The sequence below is a fragment of the Bombyx mori genome, chromosome 23 (genome assembly GCF_030269925.1).
Source record: "Bombyx mori chromosome 23, ASM3026992v2".
Taxonomy (NCBI): domain Eukaryota; kingdom Metazoa; phylum Arthropoda; class Insecta; order Lepidoptera; family Bombycidae; genus Bombyx; species Bombyx mori.
This window is the reverse complement of record NC_085129.1, coordinates 20,399,889-20,423,114: the sequence shown is the minus strand read 5'-3', so window position 1 is coordinate 20,423,114 and position 23,226 is coordinate 20,399,889. Positions and strand designations below refer to the sequence as shown.

The 23,226-nt window shown below is 38.0% G+C and overlaps 1 protein-coding gene and 1 long non-coding RNA gene across 5 annotated transcripts in view; one reads left to right on the top strand and one right to left on the bottom strand.

The window, feature by feature from the left end:
* The window catches only part of LOC105841245 (putative fatty acyl-CoA reductase CG5065), a 28,709-nt gene extending 12,805 nt beyond the window's left edge, over nt 1-15,904 (top strand). For 2 of the 4 annotated variants that reach the window (XM_062675425.1, XM_062675426.1), the window contains exons 2-11: nt 645-821; nt 2,808-2,898; nt 4,668-4,790; nt 5,118-5,242; nt 5,428-5,586; nt 5,723-5,832; nt 7,179-7,246; nt 9,967-10,159; nt 11,908-12,106; nt 13,167-15,904. In XM_062675425.1, coding sequence (XP_062531409.1) covers nt 652-821; nt 2,808-2,898; nt 4,668-4,790; nt 5,118-5,242; nt 5,428-5,586; nt 5,723-5,832; nt 7,179-7,246; nt 9,967-10,159; nt 11,908-12,106; nt 13,167-13,254 — 1,326 coding nt within the window. In that variant the 5' untranslated portion in view covers nt 645-651 and the 3' untranslated portion in view covers nt 13,255-15,904. Of the gene's footprint in view, nt 1-139; nt 822-1,317; nt 1,701-2,807; nt 2,899-4,667; nt 4,791-5,117; nt 5,243-5,427; nt 5,587-5,722; nt 5,833-7,178; nt 7,247-9,966; nt 10,160-11,907; nt 12,107-13,166 lie in introns of those variants that run through there. The other 2 variants (XM_062675424.1, XM_062675427.1) reach the window with 2 other exon arrangements.
* Nucleotides 15,905-20,422: 4,518 nt separating this feature from the next.
* LOC134201154 (uncharacterized) lies at nt 20,423-21,451 on the bottom strand. Its single transcript, XR_009976372.1, has 2 exons — nt 20,946-21,451; nt 20,423-20,861 (listed from the first exon to the last, which is right to left on the bottom strand). It is a non-coding gene; the product is annotated as an uncharacterized LOC134201154 (long non-coding RNA).
* Between the last annotated feature and the right edge of the window lie 1,775 nt (nt 21,452-23,226).

Genomic DNA, 23,226 nt, shown 5'->3' with positions numbered 1-23,226 from the left:
GCAGCCGTTATAACTATACTTGAGACCTTCGAACTTATATCTCAAGGTGGGTGGCGCATTTATGTTGTAGATGTTTATGGGCTCCAGTAACCACTCAACACCAGGTGGGCTGTGAGTTCGTCCACCCATCTAAGCAATAAAAAAAATACCATCATTCAGCAGTCCACTGCTGGGCACGGGTCTCGCCCAATTACACGCCATTGAGCACGACATATGAACAGCATTCATTGCCTAGGGTTGCATGGCGTGGTGTGCCAAGATCTTAAGGTTGGATCTGGAACCCGTACTCCGCTAATTTTCCTCGCACTTAACCGTGACGGATCTTTTCAATGACAAAACTGGTATAATAACTCTTAAAACAAACTATTGTCTGTTTAAATAGTTTATTTTTAAAAGATGATTTGCATGAATTTTTTTTTTTTATTTATTTCCGCGTGTCGTAGGTCACTGCGAATTAAAATACAAATTATTCTATATTAACGAAATGTCGTAAAATTATTTAAAACTGGCTGCTTATTCTATTAGTGATACGTAGTCTAATTACGCCTATTTAAACTTGCGTGCTTGTTGCTAGTTCGCCAGAAATTTGTCAGTAGTCCGTCTGTCGTCGTCATTTTGTTAAATTACAGCCCGTAAATAAGCAGTTTCAGAATGGACAGCGCTTTGGCTTTGGAGATCGAGCAGGTCTCGCGTCAGAAGGCGCTGGAGGAGGAAGCGCTTCGCGGCGAGTCGGCTGTGCGGCAGTTCTACGCGGGAACCACAGCGCTGATCACTGGAGGGACGGGCTTCATCGGGAAACAACTCATAGAGAAGCTTCTAAGGTGATCGGTGTTGCCATAAACAATATACAACTCAAATTAGATTCGTAAAGTTGATATTCCGTGGACAGATAGTTTGTAATACTGAGAGTACAGGCAAACCACCGAGAACTCTTTATAAGCTTTAAAAATGACATATGATAGCGTTGAGGGAATACCAAGGGGCATTGATTCTGGAGTGGGATGGTACGTGGCAGGAACGGTCTCTGGAAGCGTACTGCCTTTAATATAATATAATATAAGCCTTTATTAACAATCTAATTTAAGTTACATTTTTAATACACTTATTATCTAGTTTTATTATTCGACACCGGTTTCTTGATCGTCTTGCTGTACAGCATAGGCCTCCCCAAGGGTTCTCCATAATAATCTATCCTGCGTTTTTCTCATCCAAGTCGTTCCTGCCGCTTTTTTGATGTCATCTTCCCATCTACGTTGTTGTCTTCCTCTATTTCGCTTTTTATATCTAGGACACCATTCTGTCACTCCTTTAGCCCATTTTTCTGTTTTATCTCGAATTAAATGTCCAGCCCATTTCCATTTCAGTTGTTGTATTCGGTATTTTATATCTATGATCTTTGTTTGTTTTCTTATTTTTGTTAACCGTATTTTATCTTTTAATGTCATGTTTAACATACTTCTTTCCATTCGGTGTTGACAAATTTCTAAAGATTTTATGTTCTTATTTGTCAATCCCCATGTTTGGCATCCATAGGTCATACTTGGAAGAATGCATGTATTAAATATTTTCTTCTTTGCCTTAACAGGTATTTCTGAATTCTTCATGACATCTTTTAATGCCCAGTAACTTTTCCATCCTATATTTATTCTGTTACTGATTTCTTTTGCTGTGAGGTCTTTGGGGGATATGATTTGGCCGAGGTATGTATACTCATTTACATATTCTAATTTAGCTGTGTTGTAAGGTTTGATAGGGACTTTTTTGTAGTTTGTCATCAGCTTTGTTTTGTTTGTGTTCAATGATAGTCCAACTTTTTCACTTTCACATACAAGTTGCTCAATCATTTTTTGTAAAGTTTCTGGATTTTCGCTTATAAGTATGAGGTCGTCGGCAAATCTCAGATGATTTAGTAACACTCCATTAATATTAATACCGTAATCGTCCCATTCGAGCTGACGAAGCACATGTTCTAGGGTTGCAGAGAAAAGTTTGGGTGAAAGGGGGTATCCCTGTCTAACTCCTTTTTTGATGTGAAAGTGTTCTCCTAGCTTTTCTGTCCGTACTCTTGCTTTCATGTTTTCGTATATGTTTTTCAATAGACGGATGTACTTATTATGGACTCCTTGTAAAGCAAGCGCTTCCCATATTTTCTGATGTTTTAGCGAGTCAAATGCTTTGTTATAATCTATAAACGATAAATAATAGTTGATGTTATATTCATTACATTTTTGGATTATTTGTTTTATAGTATGTATATGGTCGAAAGTAGAGAAGCCACTTCTAAACCCTGCCTGTTCTTTTGGCTGATTTTCGTCCAGAGTCCTTGTTAATCGTTCTAGTACTATCTTGGAGAAAAGTTTATAAATATTAGACATTAGTGAAATGGGTCTATAGTTCGAAATATCATCTGTTCTGCCTTTCTTATGAATTAAGATAATCGTTGATGTAGTCCATTGTTGAGGTAGGTATATGTTCCGTTGTTAAAATATCGTTAAATACGTACTGCCTATAGTCCCAATGAAATAGCGGCAATGTCTCGTAAGTGGTTACCGGAGCCCATAGACATCTATAACGTAAATGGGCCACACACCTTGAGATATAAGTTCTAAGGTCTCAGTATAGTTACAACGGCTGCCCCACCCTTCGGTGATGGTGGTCCACCGGAAAGTGGATATGTGATAGCGCTGAGGGAATACACTAGGGGCATTGATTCTGTACCGGGGTGGTAGATAGATCATTTTAGATAGACCCACGTTAAATCTTTTTTTTTTAATTTTTTTTTATTTGTTTTACTTTCAATTTTTCAGGTCGTGCGACGTTAAACGAATTTACCTGTTGATTAGGTCGAAGAAAGGGAAATCGATGCAAGAGAGACTAAAGTCACAATTAAATGATCCAGTTAGTACGTTTTTTTTGTTTTTAAACTTATTTAATTGTTATATGTATGTAACCTCTATATGATTTATGGCATAAATCTTAAAAGAAGTTAATCTATCTATTTAATATATAAAATTCTCGTGTCACGGTGTGCGTGATTGAACTCCTCCGGAACGGCTCGACCGATTTTCGCGAATCTTAGCGTGCATATCGGCCAGGGTTGAGAATCGAACATCTATTTTCCTTCCCCCTAAATGTTAAGGGTGGTCCAACCCCAAATTTTTTATTTTATTCTTTAGACATATTTTTTTGTTTTTATTTTTTTATAATACAGCATACAAAAATACATACAACCCTAAATTTTCACCCCTCTACAATCAAGCCTTATTTTTTATTTGCAAATTAAAACTTTAATTTTTTTTGCAAGACTTTTGTTTTTATTTTATTATGACTTAGAATTAAAAAAATCATATTACTTTGAAATTTTCACCCCTCTACGATCAACCTCTATTTTTTATTTGTTAATTATAAACTTTAATTTTTTTGGCAAGACTTTCATTTTTATTTTGTCGTGACTTAAAATAAAAAAGTTCATATCACTCTCAATTTTCACTCTTATACGATCAACCCCTATTTTTCCATCACGATTTTTATTTTTTTTATTCTATGCACAGATCCGCAATGTAAGGTTGCAAAATGGCAATTAAATAATATAATTGTAGTACGATAAATTCTTATTCTGAGTTTATAATTTCAAGTTCCTTTAATTATGTTTTTTTTAATTCAATTTGATCTCCCGCCCTGGCTGAGAGATTAATTTATTTTTTTCAACTGCCATAATTGATAGTAAAAATATGAATAATTATTTTTGATGTTTAGATAGCTATCAAAGATTATAATTTAAAATATATTCGTTACTTCAATAAAGATTTATATATTAACCTAAATAAAACATACTTTTATTCTTTATAACGTTTTCGATTATAAATATGTCCCCGCACACTTAAAATAGATAATTATTTTTATTGAACAAAAAAATGTTTCCTAGAAATAATATACATGGCAAAACAACGTTTGCCGGGTCAGCTAGTCTATATAATAATATATAAAAATGAATTGCTGTTCGTTAGTCTCGCTAAAACTCCAGAACGGCTGGACAGATTTGGCTAATTTTGGTCTTGAATTATTTGTGGAAGTCCAGAGAAGGTTTAAAAGGTAAATAAATATGAAAATTCTCGGAATTAAATAAAAATAACAATTTTGTTTTTCCTTTGATGTGTCTCCCGTCGGACGGATTCCTTTTGTTTGTTTTAAGTTTATTTTATACAAAAGTTTAGGTCTTTTATTTATCGATTGAGGCACTACGAAGTCTGCCGGGTCAGCTAGTTAGTTAAAAATAAAGACTTGCAAATGAAAACTTTCAATATTCTGAAATAAACCTGCAACAATAATACAATGAATCTGAATACATACATAATGAAATCCATTAGTTTTTCGATTTCTTTTTTAATTTATTCCGTTTTAATAAGAACATAATGGGCACAATTTAACAAAAAAAAAATGTTAAGCATAAATAATTATCATCGGTTTTGTGTTGCCAATACAATTTTTCAATTTCCTGTTTTTTATAAAGTTTGGCCGGAATTTAGTCTCAAGCAATAGTAGGTATTTATCCCATTGTGTCATTGTATTTATTTCGATCGATAGGGATTAAACAAATTAACTGTGACGTACACATATAGATTGATCGCAAATTGTATTCGTTGTTCTAAATCTATTTATTGTTTAAGGTATACGACAATTTACGGTCTCAACAACCAGATTTCACTCGGAAAGTTATACCGGTGGAAGGCGACATCTCAGAACTAGGCGTCGGCCTGAACAACGAAGACAGGATGAAGCTTGCGCAAGAGGTATACTTCCCTTACTGACATTACACACCTTGTAAGATCAGCGACAAGCATGAGAAGAAGCAGCTATAGATTTCAGTTTGTACCATGGTCACCAAGCACCAAGGTTAAAATATGCAACCCAAACTGAAAAAAAAGGTCGAAATCCTGATGTTGATGATATTTTACTGTCTTATAGAAACCCAGCTATAAACAGCCGTTTGATCTTTCTGTACAAGTACATCCTAATTACATCCCAGCACTTGTCAAGTGTGTACATGTATATTTCATAGTTTCAAGTCGACATCCAAGATTTACAAAACTGACGTTATCGTTAAGAATGAATTTTAGGTGAATGTGATATTCCATGTGGCTGCCACGACCAGGTTCGAAGAGCCACTGAAGAAGGCCACATTCATCAACGTCAGAGGAACCAGGGAGATCATGGAATTGGCCAAATGCTGCAAAGATCTAAGGTGATTTCTCCCGTGTAACGAACCTTGTGCTGTGAATTGTTTGTATTATTTTGTTTACCACAAGGGACCACATAAAGGGTCTATCTTAAATGTACCACCCGGACTATAACCTTATAAGATGTAATCATAAAAAACAGAACACATCCCGTCAACACTAAACGTCTGGTTTATTTAATTATCTCTAGGTCCTTCGTACACGTGTCAACTGCGTTCTCTAATGCAACCAAGAGCAGAATAAATCACGATTTGGAAGAGAAAATCTATGAAAGCCCTGTCCCTCCGGAAGTCATGATACATCTCGCGGAGACAGTCGAAGAATGCAGACTCAACGCGATCACTGCTGAGTGAGTAGACGAGCCGAAGTGAATACGTGCAGGGCGTCACTTGGGTGGATGAGAGCTCTGGGACCGAGGGTCATGAGGGCACGTCCAGGCAGGAGTAGTTTGAAATCAGTCATGTGTAATGAATTCCTGTTTTCAGTTTGATAAGGGACTGGCCCAACACGTACTGTTTCACGAAGGCCATAGCCGAGGATGTCGTGCGTACAATGGGCAAGGATTTACCTGTGGCCATAGTGAGGCCACCCGTAGGCAAGTATTCTGTCTACATACATAACTAGTCTAATTTACGTAACCATTATGAGCATAAGCTTGAATCCGGAAATGCTCTGATATAAAGAGAAGGCGCCAGGTGTCCTCGCATCGAGTTATGCAACTGTGTCGCATCTCAGGTTTCAGGTATCAGTTTAACGAGCGCTTGTTCACAAACGACAAAATAAATGGTTTTTTTTGTTTTTTTTTATTGCCCTTGTAGGCAGACGAGCATACGGCCCACCTGATGGTGAGTGGTTACCGTCCCCCATGGACCTCAGCAATGCCAGGGGCAGAGCCAAGTCGCTGCCTACCGCTTAATACTCTCCACAAGCCTCTTTTAAAGAAGGACATGTCATCATAGCACTCTGGAAACACCGTGGAGGGGAACTCATTCCATAGCCAGATGGTACGTGTCAAAAATACCTCTGGAAACGCACTGTCGATGAACGCAGCGGTTCCAGATAATATGGATGAGCTCTACTCCGATGGCGGGAGGTGGGATGATAAAAAGGAGATGAGGAGATCAAATCTATCTATCTTCCCTTTCATTCGCACCTTCATTCCTGAAGATCTCTCTCGAACTCTTACGGTGCAGCTGGTTGCCCGTCTCTCGTAGCATTGCTGAGAGGTATTTTTAGAAGCTCATTGTGGTATGAGGGTACTCGAATACCTTAAAGTTAACGTACGTCTAACGATATATCTTGTTACGTTTAGACGAACACTGTAAATGATCATCGAAATAAAATAAAATAAAATAAAAAAGCCTTTTATTTCACCCATAAAAAAAGTACCTATTACATTATACATTTTTTTTTTCTATTATTATTACCATTTCAATTTTTTATTTAACTAACTTTGATTTGTTTTTGGTTAAGATTAGCGTGAACCCCTCTGTTTGAGGGTAAAGGCCTCCTCCAAAGATGCCCAATATTCTCTATCTGTGGCCTTTTCCATCCACAGTTTACCAGCCGTCCCTTCGATATCGGCAGCCCATCTGCTTCTAGGTCTTCTTCTTTTTCTGTTTCCCCTAGGGCCTGGCCATGACGTCAGCCGAGAGGTCCATCTATCGTCACTCATTCTTGCCACATGGCCTGCCCATCGCCATTTTAACCTCACCAGCATAGCTTAGTGCATCTATTACTCCTGTTGTTTCTCTTATAGCGGTGTTTCGAATTTTTTGAATTTTTCTAATTTTCAGTAAACTTCTTTCCATGCTCCGTTGGCATGACCTTATTTTGTTTTTAACATTTCGTGTGAATTTCCACGTTTGGCAAGCGTATGTGAGTGACGGTAGGAGACAGGTGTTCATCGTTCCTTACAATAATCCTATTTTCCGTTTTCAGTTATCTGCACGCTCAATGAACCCACTCCTGGATGGGTGGATATGAGCTCGGTGATCGGTCCTAGTGGGGTAAGTGCAAATCAAAGTTGGGACTTGTTAATAGCGGTTCGCACAGTGTACATAGTTGGGGTTTATTTTAAGATTTTTAAGCACACCCATGGTAACACCTTACTGCCCAATTCTCAAGCGAAGTAACGGAATATGTACTCGTACCGGATTCCAAGCAATACAATATAATTAGCTTTGTCGATAGTTCTAAAATAAATGTATCATGTAAGTTTTTTTTTTATTGCCTTTGTAGGCAGACGGGCATACGGCCCACCTAATGGTGAGTGGCTACCGTCGCCCATGGACTTCAGCAATGCCAGGGGCAGAGCCAAGCCGCTGCCTACCGCTTAATACTCTCCACAGCCTCGTTTGAAGAAGGACATGTCAAAGCGCTCGGGAAGCACCGTGATGGGGTTATCGACAATCCGAACGGCCCTCCTCTGTATGGAGTCAAATGGAAGAAGCTGGTATTTGGGAGCCCCGGCCCAGAGAGGGGAGCAGTACTCCATGCGAGGCCGGAATTGTGCTTTATAAAGCAAAAGTCTTTGTCCAGGCGTGAAGTACCGCTTCGCTCTGTTGAGGACTCCCAGCATTTTGGACGCCAACTTGGCTTTGCCTTCCAAATGACTCCGAAACTGGACATCGCTCGAAATGTCGACCCCAAGTATCCCGATACTCTCGGAAGGTTGCAGGGATACTCCTTGGAATTGCGGCGCCATGACAAAGGGGTCCTTCTTCGCAGTGAACGTGCAAACTTGTGTCTTTATCGATTGAATTGAACCAAGTTCAATTCACCCCATTCGGAGAGTTCTCCACTTCAGACACAAGTTTTGATCGTCTCTCTTGCACCACGCTCCGAGAGAGACTCTGATGGCCGATATATCGCGCATGCCCCGTGCTGTCATCCGCATAGCAATGCATGCCATCAATAGACAACATGCCATTGATATACAGGATGAAAAGCGTGGGGGAGAGCACCGAACCTTGTGGAACGCCAGCGTTAATGGTCATGATATCAGAACAGTCACCGTCTACAACGACCGTGATGCTCCGCCCATCCAAAAAGCTAGCGATCCACTTGCAGAGACCCTCGGGGATTCCGTAAGATGGTAACTTCGATAGAAGTGCCCTATGCCAGACCCTGTCGAAGGCCTTACCGATATCAAGGCTCACAGCAAGAGCCTCGCCCTTGCTCTCCAGGGCTTCAGCCCACGTGTGAGTAAGGTATACAAGAAGATCGCCAGCTGAGCGACCGTGACGGAAACCGCACTGTCGGTCACTGATCAGCTGGTGATCTTCAAGATACTTCAGGAGTTGTGTATTTATTATTCGCTCCATCACCTCGGAAAGCAAGGAAGTTATCGCGATAGCTCGATGGGTCCGACCGGTCACCCTTCTTGGGGATAGGGTGGACGTGGGCGGTCCATGAAGACGGAACCCTGTTAGTGCAATAAGAGAGGCGATACAAATGCGTTAGCGCAGGTGTGAGCTCAGGGGCGCATGTTTTCAGAACCACTGCGGGGATGCCGTCTGGCCCACTCGACTTATGGACGTCCAGGAGTCGGAGCTCCCGCCTGATTGCACACTGTGTGAAGCAGATATCCGGCAGGGAGCTATCACACCGGGGGATGTTCGGCGGTGTGGCACCCCCGTCGTCCACAGAAGAGTTTGACCAGAAGGTCAGCCTTCTCTTTCGCGCTGTGGGCTAGAGTGTCATCGGACTTGCGCAGTGGTGGGAGACTAGACCTGCAAAAGTTTCCTTCTGCAGCTTTGGCGAGCGACCAAAAAGCACGGCTCCCGGAGGAATAGCTCTTTAATGGCTCGCCAACTCTAGCAACGTGCTCTGACTTCGCCTTGGCAATTACCTTCTTGTAGGACCTGGAAGCGGCGTTATATTTCCGTCTTTCCCCTGAGATGTTAGGATCCCGACGTCTCCCGGCATTATCCCATGCCTCGTATGCGGACCGCTTGAGGTGTGCAGCATCCCTGCTGGCATTGTTATACCAGGGTCTGCTGCGACCCCCAACGGGCACTTCAGAGGAGGGAATAAACAATTCCATCCCCTGGAGCACCACGACTTTAAGACGGTCCGCACAGACGTCAGGATCAGCAGAGGAAAAGCAGAACCGCCCCCATGGGTAGGATGCGTAAAATTCACGCAATCCATCCCAATCTGCTGACATATACCGGCAAACTCTTCGATACCCGGTCGTCGTTCGACGACCAGGACGAGAGAGTGGTACGGCAGCACAAATAAGGCAGTGATCAGATGATCCAAGCGGAGCGTCGACCACCACACTGTATCCAGCCGGATCCGTGGTCAGCGAAAGGTCCAACAAAGAAGGCTCGTGCCCCTCGATATCTGAGACACGGGTGGGCTGTGTCACCAGCTGGGAGAAGCCGTAGGCTAAGGCGAAATCGTAGGCAGTCCGACCCGGGAGGTCAGTGGTTCTGGACCTCAACCACTCTTGGTGGTGAGCGTTAAAGTCTCCAAGAACCACCACCTCCGCAGATGGGTACTGCTCAAGCACGCGGTTAGTCCCCTCTTGCACATGCTCAAACAGAGCTGAACCTGCATCACTGCAAAATTGTTTGATCGTGTTCATTTTCACGAACGCCGATCCATATCTTTCGACTCTTGTCTCTTCGTATGTTGGCTATGGTGTGATTATTTCCGTTAAAACAGCTGTCAAACATCCTGTCAAGCACAGATAATGTAACTTGTTTTTTTTGTTTTTCAGATAATTTTGACGATTTTACTAGGCGTGATGCACGTGCTTTTAATGAGTGATATTAACATACCATTAGCGCCCTTGGACTACGTCAACAATGCGGTAATAGCAGCAGCATCGGAAGCCAATAAACGCTACAATAATAATGAAAAAGAAATTAAAGTTTATAATATAAGCTGTTCTGGGTGCAAAATTGAAACATGTAAGTATCAAAATAATTCAGCGCTTCCATTCAAATCCAGGTATGATAGTAAAAGAAACCATTTAAATATATTTATATCAGATGAGACTGATTGACTAGATGAATCGATGTTGGATTAGATCAAAGACGCTCGAAGACAGGTCGCACTGGCCACAGAGAAATAGTACTCCGCTTCGCTGTTGAACGTAGCGTTCTTCAGGAGCTGGTCCTCTAGCCACTTCTGTGGAGCATCGGCTACGACTGGGTCCAAAGGGGCGCCCTTCACGCTCCTTTCCAGGTTGGAGCGTAGTTTGCTACACGGACGACACTTTGGTCATTGCCCAGGTTGTGGTAACTCGGTCTCATACTGGATAGTCGTTGTAGCTTCCGCGCACCCAGACTTGGTCCGAGACTGATGGCCACCTTTTCGTTCGAGGCGTGTGGATGTGATGGCCTATCGTTGGGATACCTCCTTGGGACTTAAAGGAGGCGCTTGCCGTGGATTACGCGTGGCGATACTATCTTCGTTGTAGGCGAGAGCTGCGCCCCGGCGCCAGAAATTGAAGCTCCAATCTTGGCGAGCCGTGCTTGAGGTGTAATCTCGGTGCCTGCTGGACCCACCTACAGGCGACGGACTGTCGGGGTGATCGATCTAGTTCTCTCGAACTGAGTGAATCGCGACCGAGGACTTCTCACCTTCCGGGTGACGCAATTGCTTACGGGACATGGCTGCTTCAGCGGCTACCTGCACCTCGTCGCCGGAGGGAGCTGACACAGGACACCACTGCAGCGGCTGCGACAAGAACACGGCCGAGTACTCGTTCGAGTATTTCATCACCCCTTTCGTGAAGCAGTACCGCGTCCTCGGCGAAAAGATAGGATCGGACCTGTCACTGTCGACCGTTGTACTTACGGCGCACGGCAGCGACGAAACCTGGCAGACGATGCTCGTCTTCTGCAAGTCTATCACCTCGCAGCAGAAGGTTAAGAATGTGCGTATTGTTTTATCCCGAAACTCAGCCCATAGCAGCTTTACTTAGTAGCTTAAAGTGATAGCAAACAAACAATATCATGTCAATACTTTGCGAATAATGTGTGACATACAGACGAACTGAAGGACACTATAAATGTTCTGCTTTTTTACATTGTTACGAAAATATGGAGGATAGAAATAAGGAGCACCATCTCCGTATACTAAAAAGTGTCCGATAAAAGGGAGCCAATTAACATGGCGCCATAGTAGCAACTGGAAAGATTTTATAAACAGTGTCATAAACTACCACACTTCTAAGAAAAGAAAAGACTTAAAAAAATTGAGGAGAGAAACGGCCGCCCCAAAGACCGAACACGAAGAAGGATGAAGAAAAGAAGAAAGAAGAAGTGAAGATGAAGAGAAGATCATCATCAACGTCCCACCCAAAAACGCATCAAACCTGCTCCTCACAAACCTGCAGCTCATCACCCCTGCCTCGATAGGCAGGGAGCTTACAAGCACGGGCAGAGGGGGATCCCAGAGGCCCGTCCCGCGCCCCCATAAAGGCACGCGACGACGACCACACTTCACTTCAATCCAGCACATTTTTGCTTAAAACTACTACATTCATATCTTTTGCACTTCCTACACTAGCGCTATTTCTATGAGTCTTTCAACAACAACTTGCTGTTTACAACGAACACTTTTTCAACTTTTCCCTTATACAAGATGATGCCCTTTACTTCTACGCTCCATACACGAAAACCTTATTCAAATTGTAATCTGATTGTTATAGCTTGTTTGAGTGATCTCATGAATAATCCTAACACACAACAGTACGTTACGCCGAAAGCCGTTTGGTATTGTTACGCTTTTAGCACCGGAAGCGATGTTATATTCTGGTTGTTAACATGGCTGCTGCATTACATACCTGCGTATGTAGCCGACTTCGTGTTTAATGTGACCTCCATGAAGCGACCTGAGGGCATAAAGTCGTAAGTATTTGTGAGTTTATATTCTCAAGGTGTCTAAAACATGTAGGTAAAAGATATTAAGGGACATAGCCGGGAATATAACAGTAAATTCACAATGATACCAAAGTCACGCATAGACATGAAATAATAATGAAACATTTTATAATCTGTAAACAAGTTTTAATGGTATTTTAAGCTACTGCATAGCTTTTATCACGGGCTTTGAGCGCGACGACCGAATCAGACATTCCGTAACGAAAATAAAACCTAACGCCTCCCACTCCGCCTACCGTGTAGCTCGCGTTCAACACATTCACACGTTGCGCTTGTGTGGTGTTTGTGAATAATCGCGCGGCGTGACGTCGCACTGCATGCGTATCATGAAAAGTCTGCCCATCGCGCACGCGGTCTAGCTTATGAGTGTGAAGGGGACAGTTAAAGTTTTGCTTTTTTAATGTTTATAAATATAGCGTGGTCTTATTTTATTATTGTTTTAATAATAAAATATTATTGTCTAATTATAATTGCATAAGTTGTTAAAAAACGCTATGCAATAGCTTTACCGCGGCAGTTCCCGAGTGCCGCACGTGTTTTTTTTTTCTTAGAAATACTGCTTATTGACCTCATTGAAACTTACATGCGTGTAACTCATCTTGTGTCTGACTGTTGAAAATATTTGACTGATTTATGTGTTCGGTTTTGAATTATTTCTGTATGTCACCATCGGTCATTGTGTGTGATCGTGCCAATATCTATAATTGAAACTTCTGCTATAGAATTTATTTTTGTCAGCCTGTATTTTTAGACAGCGGCTTGGCTGTGTCTCTGGCATTGCTGAGCTCCATGAGCGACGGTAACAACTCACCATCAATTGGGCCGCATGGCATGAGTTGATGATAGCTGATTGAGAGATTGATGCTCGTTTGCCTATAAGAGCAACAAAAAAACCTTTACTGTACTTTCTTTAACCTATATCTATTGAAAAATAAACGCAAATACATAGACATTTAATTTTGATCGATTATTATTGGTTTCATCGCATGTTAAATGTCTAACGAACAATATATTTTTTTAATTGCAGATTCGTTAAAATGTATGAAAAGATAAACAACATGTCTTTGTTGTACGCATGGAGTTACTATTCTAACTGGAGTGCTTACTTGGTTTGACATAAAAACTAAAAATATACTTTATCTCTATGGCTTAAAGTTTATTTTTAAATAGCAAAAGATGTTAGGAAAAACGGTCTGAAAAGAGAATGATTATTAAGTGGTGGTGTCCCTCTCGCACATTTTACAAACAAAAAGCAGTGTAGCTAGCTTAGAGGATTTTCCACGAATTCTCGTAATTTGGACCCCTGTCTTAGTTATCAAAAATGGCTTTTAATGGTTAGTGGATTTTTTAGTAGCTTGGGCGTTGTTGAAAATTATCGAAAAGGTTAAAATCAATCTACTTTACAGGATTATAAACATTTTATGACTTAACTAGAAAATTTTGCGACAATTTAGAATTTCCATCAACGTCAAAAATTAAATTGGTTCAAAAGAAACGTACAAAGTTATGGTGAAATTAGTTTCTAATGATGACAATTTATTAAAATAAATTATATAAGAAGTATTGATTATATGATATATGTTGATTTTTAATAGAGCATCATATATTAATAAAGCTCATTAACAAAATAATTATTGTTCTATAATAATAAGAAATCTGTTTAATGGAAAATTTCATGGTAGGTACGTAGATTTCTGATGGTTTACATGTTGAATTTGGTGGGAAGCCAGATTAATTGTTGGCATCACCGAAAAAGAGCTATGAATGGATATAAGAAAAATGGCGTCTATTTACGTTTGTAGTTCGAAGTTAAAAGGGCACTGATCACAGGCACTGATACAGCTTGTGGCTTGTTTTTTTCGAAAATCGTGAAAGTTTCCGTGTAATCATGGTGAACACTTGTATTGTAAGTGGTTGTAAGCGAGAATCATCTCCAGTTTGTGGAATATCCTTCCATATGTCACATTCATTGATAAATTTTTACTAGTGTGAGTATATATTTTTAAAATGTGAGATATTTTTTCTCATTATAATATTTAATACCATTTGTCTTATAAATTGTACTTAATCTATGTCATATACTAAATTTGAAAAAACAATCGTGAAAAACTATAATTTTGCAATGTATTTTTTAAATTACAAGAGCCACCACGTGGTATTTTTTGAACTTTTTTTATTGTATTGAATAACGTCGCACGCAAGCATGTATATCATTTGCCTGACGTTAAGCGAACGAGGAGTATCTTCTAGTAAATATGACGTTGGAATTTCTGGAAAATGTCCTATATAAAGGTCAAACAAGAGGAATCAAGTACTCAAACGCAAGAAATAAAAAATACCCCGAGAAAAGCAAAATTACGACAAGATGTTAAGGTTTTGAAACAAAAACTTAAAAGTCGCGAAATAGTGATTGTAAATATAAAGTCGATTTTAGATTTATTAAAGAAAAATGGCGATTTTTAATTGAATTTAAATTTAAATTGCGAAATTTTAATGATACTCATGGTTCACTTAGATGTTGATTAAAATAAATTATGTATTTCGGTGAAAAAAAAAGAATTAACATAAAATAGAGGAAATATTATATTATAAGACTACAGAAAATTAACTGAACTTAATAATAATAATATAACCAATATTTTGTAAATAGAGATCAAGTACTGTGTGTATTGTGTTATGTGTATTGACTTGTCATTTAAGAGTTATTTAATTGTCTACATATAACAAATAAATGAATTTCAGTTCATTTCATTTTATTACCCATTGTGTTTTATTTCCTAAAATGTAACTAGTAGACTTAATATACACGTGTCATGAAAATAGCACTAAGTAAAAATACAAGCAATTTTAATTCAATTGAAGATGTGAATGTAGGAAAAGAGCATCCGATACGCGCAGACCATGTGTGTTGCAGTGTCAAATATTAATTTGCACGGCCTACTTAGCCAGTACATTAAAGTAGGAATTGCGTAATTAAGTTCAACATAATATTTAAGTCGCGGTTGAGTATTCGGACGTTAAACATGAGTTTGAGGAAGTTTAAGTAATAGAACTGAGGTAATGATGTTTGTAATAAAACTCAGTGCTAGATTTTCGACAACGCAGCAATTTCCAAAAAAAACGTCGAAAAAAAGTCACCATGACGACGAAGCAATGTTTAGAATTAAATTTACATAAATAAACTGTTGCAAGCACGTGTTTTGTATTTACATAGGGCTACACAGAATTACTTAAGGTAAATTCAAAACTGATGCATGTGTATAATTTTGTCCTATAAATAAATTTTATATGGTCACCACATTAGACAAGGACACCGCGACCAAAAAGTATTCTCTTTCGAGACCGATTTCTCGGCATTAGACAGCACTCCAGTTGTAGGTACTTATTAACTCCATGGTTGTACGGCTATTTCCTGAGGAACCAGTGGAATTTTGTCGATGACAACACCGTGGCCATGCTGAACCAAATGTCAAAAACTGACAGGTTATTGTTCAATTTTGACATTTCTACGATTGATTGGTCGCGTTTTATGCTGATCTGGTGCATTGGCTTGAGAAAGTTCATTATTAAAGACGGCCTCAAGGATAGCAAATATGGAATGAAGAAACAGAGCTGGTTAAGGATAGTAAATTTTTGTTATCACGGATTATTTTTTGGGGTCGTCATTTGTTTGCTGTATGTTTCCTGTGCAATATTCATGTACGTATTTGGATGATTGTGTGTAATGTTTTATAAATAAAGTGTACTTTGTAAATTCAAAATATAGAGTATAGTTTTACTTTTCAAAATGATAGTAAATGTGAAAGGGGCTCACTGAATTTGGCCCCCCTTTATTGATTTTCGGATTTTTTTATTATTCATTATTTGTTCATCGTTTGTTCGTTAATGTCCGAATGTAAAAATTTTTTGTTCGTCTTTTATTTGTTTATAATTAATTAAACAAATGGTCACCCTTAAGTTGGCCCCTTACTAGATCTTACTATATCTTTATTTTTATCGCTCAGATTATTTAATTTTGATCAATTATCGTTTGTTCGACGACTATTGCTGATTGTTCGATCATAAAAGCAATTAAATTCCCAATTATTAATTATTTTATATCTAATAAGCAAACCATCACCTCACGCCTACATTGCGCATGCGCCGGTTTTGTCAGTCAGCTGGCAATGGCCGTATTTTTACTAGCGTTTTGTTAACAAGTACGTTTATACTGTCTAATTATTTCATACTAGAGGTCCCGCAGTAGTCGAAATTCGACTATAATTAATTGGAATTGTAAGTCTGTACACTATTATGATTGTATTTTATACTTCTATAATCACAAATATCGCCAAGACTACACTATAAAAATATTAACAAAGACAAACAATATTTAATCTATTCTCAATTTGACAACAGACGTCAAGATCAAAAGTTTGACAATAAATAGTATGCATGCGTGTGTGCGTCAAATACATGGTATGTAGTGTGTGTAATGTGTTCTTTATTGATTTAATGTATCTTTTATGCATTATTTTAAAAAAAAAATTGCATTGTGCACTTCTTCTCTTATATTCTCTATAAGTGTGGAAAATTTCATAGTCCTCCGTCCGCGCAATTTTCGTAAAAAGGGATACAAAGTTTTTGCTTCACGTATTAATATATAGATGTAGATTAAAAAAATATTGAAAACTTCAACAATACTTCAACAAAAAAATGTCAGTGAAGACGGCCAATTAGTCGTTAAAGTACGATTAGCGCGGAATATTTATTTACGTCTATATTATCTTTATTATTATTATCGAGAAGTATCTTGATTGATATAATATATTACAAGGCTTACTTTTTCACAATCTTTTTTTTTTCTTACCTACCGGCAGCTGTATCACGTATTTCGCAGACAATTAGCAGAAGACAAATATTGTGCAAATATTGCTGTCAACTGTCCATTTCGTATTACGGACTTACAACAAAAAAGCAGATCGCAGACCATCACTAGTGCTGCCTCTGCAGAGCGATTTGTGAAACTTTAGTGCATTCTTTTCCATACAACTAACAACAACTGGCCTAAAGTCGGTATTACGGATGCTTTTGTGTGCCACACAACAGCAGATATTTAGCAATTTCGTTTGTCAAATGTGCGACACCTTTTGTATCTGGTGCTGAATTGTTGCTAACTATCTGCAAGTGTAAAATTTGTGAAATTAAATTATTTTAACTTGATTTAGGTAAGTGTAATTGGTTTAGATCTTTATTTGCGTTTGTGTTTTCCATAGTATTAACATTAAATACCACGCTGGGCAATTTAAGTACATTAATAATGTTGAGGTTATAAAGTTTATTTTTTACAAATTAATATTTCTTCTAGGTATGTACTATGGACAGAGCTCAAATAATAAATGGGGCTTTGGAGTCTAAGGAAACTAGGTCGGATACATACGAATTAGTGCGTTTGCGACGCTGTCTTCGTGATCAAGCCTGACCCCTTATCTATCGGAAAGTTTGTTCAGAACACATTACAGAATTTCGAAACATCAATATTTACAATTGTGCTCTGAATTAAAGCCGTTAATAACCTAGATCATCAAGACGAACAAGAATAGAAAGTAAAATGCAAGGTACTTAAATATATTCAATTTAACATTTTAATATGTGTAAATAATTAAGAAAATAAAAGATTCACAAAATCATGTCTTCAAAATTAGCATTGTTTTTTTGATTTCAGATTTATTCTTAACTAAATGTTTTAAATAACTTGTTTATACAGGTGTTAACAGCATTGCAAAATTTCATACCAGAAACCTGTGGGAATGAGCTTTTTGCATTTTGAGTTAAACTGTAGTAAATCCAATGCCATTAGGGAAGTGGCTATGGCATTAAACAATCTTCCAGTTTTATTGAAACATTTAAAGTTTCTGCAAACAGTACAATGGGTCACAAGTTATTATAAATGGGTAAGTTAAATAATTATCTTATAGTATAGAGCACAAGAGTTCCACTGATTTTACAATTTCCACGAGTCAATCATATAGATCAGTTATATTCTTGAAGCTTTATAACTATAGCTATATTTAGCTATATTTTAAACAGAGTTCTGAGAAATGTCAAGTCCTGGTGAAACTGGAAATTACCATTAATCTTTCCTACATAATTTTTTTTTAATTTAAAATTTGTCTTATTTTTATAGTACAGAGATATTTGAACAATAATAATTTTGTGATCGAAAACATAATATAATAGTAAATAAATTTCTTTTCATTATAGGTTTTATAATAAATTTGGCTATCCTGGGGTTTTGGGGTGTATAGATGGCACTCATTTGCACTTATCAGATCTTCCGTATATGAAGAAAGGTTTTAGAACGAAAGCATTATCATTTCAAGAATGTGCAAATACTAAGTATTTTGCTGAAGCCTATCATTCACAATAACAAACATTTGATAGTACTTATCTAAAGAATCAAATTTTTCAGATCTGTGATAGTGATCTTAACATTTTAAGTATTGATGCAACATTTCATGATACATTTGTCTGGCTTATCACAACTGAATATGCCTATGCAGGACCTGCACCATAATAGTGAAAAAGTTTTGTTTTTAGGCAAGTAAAACATCATGAGCTCTGTCTCAGTAACCTGACTACAAAATAATACTCAATCTAAATGTATATTTAAAACTGGGAAGGCCGTTAATATATAGTACTATAGTAATGTTTATTGTCATACAAGGAACACTGTTGACCATTGTGAGTATTGAAGGATTGGAGATGCTTGTTGGTACATAGAGTACTGCATTATGATCATCATATGATGGCCAAGACCATAATTGTTAGCTTGTATTGCATAACATGGCAAACACACATGGGTTTCCAGTGCCCCGACTCTCTGACGAACATGCTGAAATTGATGTTTCTTATCAAATTCATAACATTGTATTTTTTGGGAGAGAAGAGGAAACACAGCACTTAGCACCACGTCAACATTCAAGGGTGGTTCAATTGGATTGTGGAGAACAGACATTAAATTTAGTCCAACCTCTGTATTCTAGTATTTTTATGTAGATATTTTTAAAACTGCTGTTCTTAATTATGTGAACTGAGAGGGCAAGAATAGCCTAATTATTTCTGCCTATAATTTTTTAATTGTGTTTAGTGGAAATATACATATTTCCTTAACATTTTTGTGTTTATAGTAAAGGATGGATTCATAACAATTTGAAAGCAAAATTGTGAGGTTGTTTTATTAAGACAATGTTTTAATCTGTTGTGCTCAATTTGTTCTGTATCATTTTATCTTTATGTTAACCCCGTTTGTATGTTGTGTTGTTATATATATTATTGTATATACTGCTGTTTTAAATAATAGAATAGAATGAATAACAAATCGACTAGTAATTCATAATTCTTCTAGATTTTGTTGGATACTTACATGAATATTACTTACAAAATGAAAAACATAATTCATAATTTAGACAAAATGTGGATCAACCACCACTCATTTTTGTTCATTGTGATAATAATAATAATATAAATATAAATATTTAACTGGTCCCGTGATAAGTTCGTAAAGAACTTGTGTTACAGGTACCAGATAACGGAAATAAATGTAGGATTTTTATTATACACATATATTTAATATACATCCATAACCCTGGGAAAGACATTTATATTTATCATACAAATATCTTCCCTTGGCGGGATTCGAACCCGCGACCCCCTTGTGTAGCGACCATGTCACTTACCACTACACCAGACGGCCGTTAGATAAGTTTGATAATTATTATTTTTGTGTAATTTTGTTTTATTTAAATAAAAATTCTTAAATTAGGAAATCGTAGTTTGTAATACATGTCCAACTTTTTGCCGCATGAAATTGAAGCCACAATTGAAATATAATAGCGACTGCCGATAACTTCAAAGAAACATAACTGAACTTGGGGCCGAGGTAAGTAGGACGATAGCAAGGTGATAGCTCTATAACCCTATAGACTAGAAGCAGAACATGCCGAATACTGTGAGTACAAAATATACAATGAAGCTAAATACTGGTATTCTACTGGTGGTAGGACCACTTGTGAGTCCGCACGAGTAGGTACAACCACTCCGCCTATTTCTACCGTGAAGCAGTAATGCGTTTCGTTTTGAAGGGTAGAGCAGCCGTTGTAACTATACTGAGACCTTAGAACTTATATCTCAAGGTGGGTGGCGCATTTACGTTGTAGATGGCTATGGGCTCCAGTAACCACTTAACACCAGGTGGGCTGTAAGCTCGTCCACCCATCTTAGCAATAAAAAAATAAATAGTCATTTTGAAATGCTAAGTTGAGAGTAGTTTTATTAGCGTAAAATATACTCATTAGTGTCATAAAATTTACTGTAGTACCAGCCTAAAGTAAAACGTATATATTTGGATTTGCTTGACTATAATAGTCAAGGTCAATAGTACATACAATAATTGTAACAAGCGCTATTTAGTTTTTATGGTAATATAAACTATTATGGACTCAGCTAAAATTAAAACAAAATTGAACTTATTATTTTAAACAAGGTTTTTGCCGATATTGGTCAATTCCTTGAATTTTTTTATATATCTCAGCTGGAAGATGCGCGGCCTCTGCCTGCGTACGAGCAGCCTCTGCTGAAATGAAAGCTGCATGAGCCAGTGGTTCGCCTTAGTTTCCATTTTCTCCTCTTTCTACAACTACAGCTCACGATGTGTCCACTCTTATTTGTTGTCCGCTATAGTCTAGATAATATAATGATTGATTAACATTCTTACTGCAGTGAGTGAGTGCAAAGAGTACCTGGTTAATGAATAAAAATAACTTACTAAATATCGGCCTGATATTTGCAATGAAGCTTCTCTTAAGATGGCTTCGTCGACGAAAAACTGGGCTAATTATAAAAATAAATATTTATTTATTGTCTTAAAATATTAGATTCATTTGTTTAAAAATAATATAGAACATTAAGTTAATGTCTGACATGCAGTTTCCTATTCACGTCATATTGCCCATGACCTTGGGTGAACATTATTATGAATAGTCTGCACAGCTTTTATTTCCCTTCAAGCTGTGAAAGACTGCACTATATTTCTGGTATTCAAATCAAAGCCTACTCTTGCCAAGTCAAACAAATCCACTATCTATTACTTGATAAAGAATAGCAGCATCTCGCCTAGAATATCATCGACTGGTTGTTCTAGCGTTGTCGGCCTCATGTCGGCGTAAGATGGATCTGTTGTACACTTTATTATTGATAAAACCATAAAACTAACTCATTTATTCTAGAATTTACTATTTAATTTGAAATCTTACTGAACCAGTGCTAGAATCCCGCAGGCGGATATCAATAAATCCAATGAAACACGTATTTGACATATATACATGGAAGACTTCCATGATTAAGGATTCATTCATCTTTTATTTAAAATCAAATTAGCAAATATTCTGAAATCGTTGGTGGTAGGGCGTTTGATTAACCCGCAAGACCACCATTCCGCCCATTTCTACCGTGAAGCAGTAATGCGTTGCAATTTGAAGAATGGGGCAGCCGTTTTGGTATACAGTTGAACTCGTTTCTAAAAATGGGGGCGGCATTCACGGTGTGAGGTCTATACCACTTAACACTAGATGGGTTGTGAGCTTATGTACTTACTTAATTGATAATGAAATTAATAAATTAGGCTATAATTTTGATCCATTCTTTTTTAAAATAGGTTCGTAACGTAAACAACTATCTGATTACAAATTATCAAACGATTACAAAAAAAAATGTTATCAGTGTTTGACGACACAATTACATTTTTATAGCTATTATTCAAAATAAAGCAAAAATTATTATTAGATCATTTATTTTTAGTAACGCTTCATCGAAAAGAACAGAATTAGCAGCTCTCACTTGTCGTTTCAAACGTGAATTCCACTTAAACATTTTGAAATGTTTATTATATGTAACGCGTTTTTATAAATTCATTTGCCGGTTTGTTCAGCAAAAAAAAAAAAGTAATGTGGCTTTTTAGTGCCAATTATTGCTACCCGATTGCGACTGGCGCTAGTTGTATGACAGAAAACTGCAGTAAGCGGTAAGCGAACAATCGCGGTACGTGATACGAAATAATTTGACGTTTTGCGATCGGTCGCGACGCGTCTGCACAACATCTGCAAAATTGTGGCTGTCGCAAATTTTTACGTGATCAGGGGGCCGGTCGGGACGCGATACACCGTCAACCGGTCGCTCTATTTACTCCACCGCAGCGCGCTAGTGTGCTGGTAGCGCGGGGGGAGGCCGCTGCCTACAGGGGCCGGGACGTGCGGGCGTATTCCCGCCTCCGGCCCCCGGCTCGACGGCGACGGATCGGTGTGGAAAGGGAAGAGCTCTCCCTCTCGCTCCGCCGCCTCCTTCTGCGAGATGGTGGACTCGCAGAAGTCGAGCATCGCCTTCCAGGACGCCTCTCCTATGACCGCGACGAGGGCGGCGCGTTGCTCGAGCAAGGGCAGTGCTTCGCAGAATCTACCACCGGATCGGAAACGCGACCCACTGAGAAGATCCGGCGAGAAACTCAGTGGGCTGTGTCTGTGGGTGGCTTTCACAATCAATTGTATTGTTAAATAACACAAGAACATAACATTTTTTTTCTCGTTAAAAAATCACAATTAAATGACTCATTGTGGTTCGAAAACATAAAAAAACTCCGTGAGGCAGCAATTGAGTGCTAGGTGACACATACTCATGTTTTTATTATATAAATCCTGTTTATAGAGTATATACTTAATATACTAAGTTTATTCTTCCATATTAAATGCATATCTACTAAATGTCCCTGCAATATATTTCTTGAACTTATAAATAATTATCATTTCGACAAAAACAGATTTTGTGTGCATTACATTTTCATTTTTTGAACTACGTAATGAATTTAGGAATTATTAATTTTATTATAAAATACAATTATCATAACTATCTCCTATTGCATGGTAATGAATAGTATCATTAAATTTTAACACGAAAGTTGCACTCCTCAAATATTCTTAGAATAATTAGAAATCACTGAAATTTCTATATGCTTGTTATTATTCAATATCATTTAAAAATAACTGAATTTATTAACA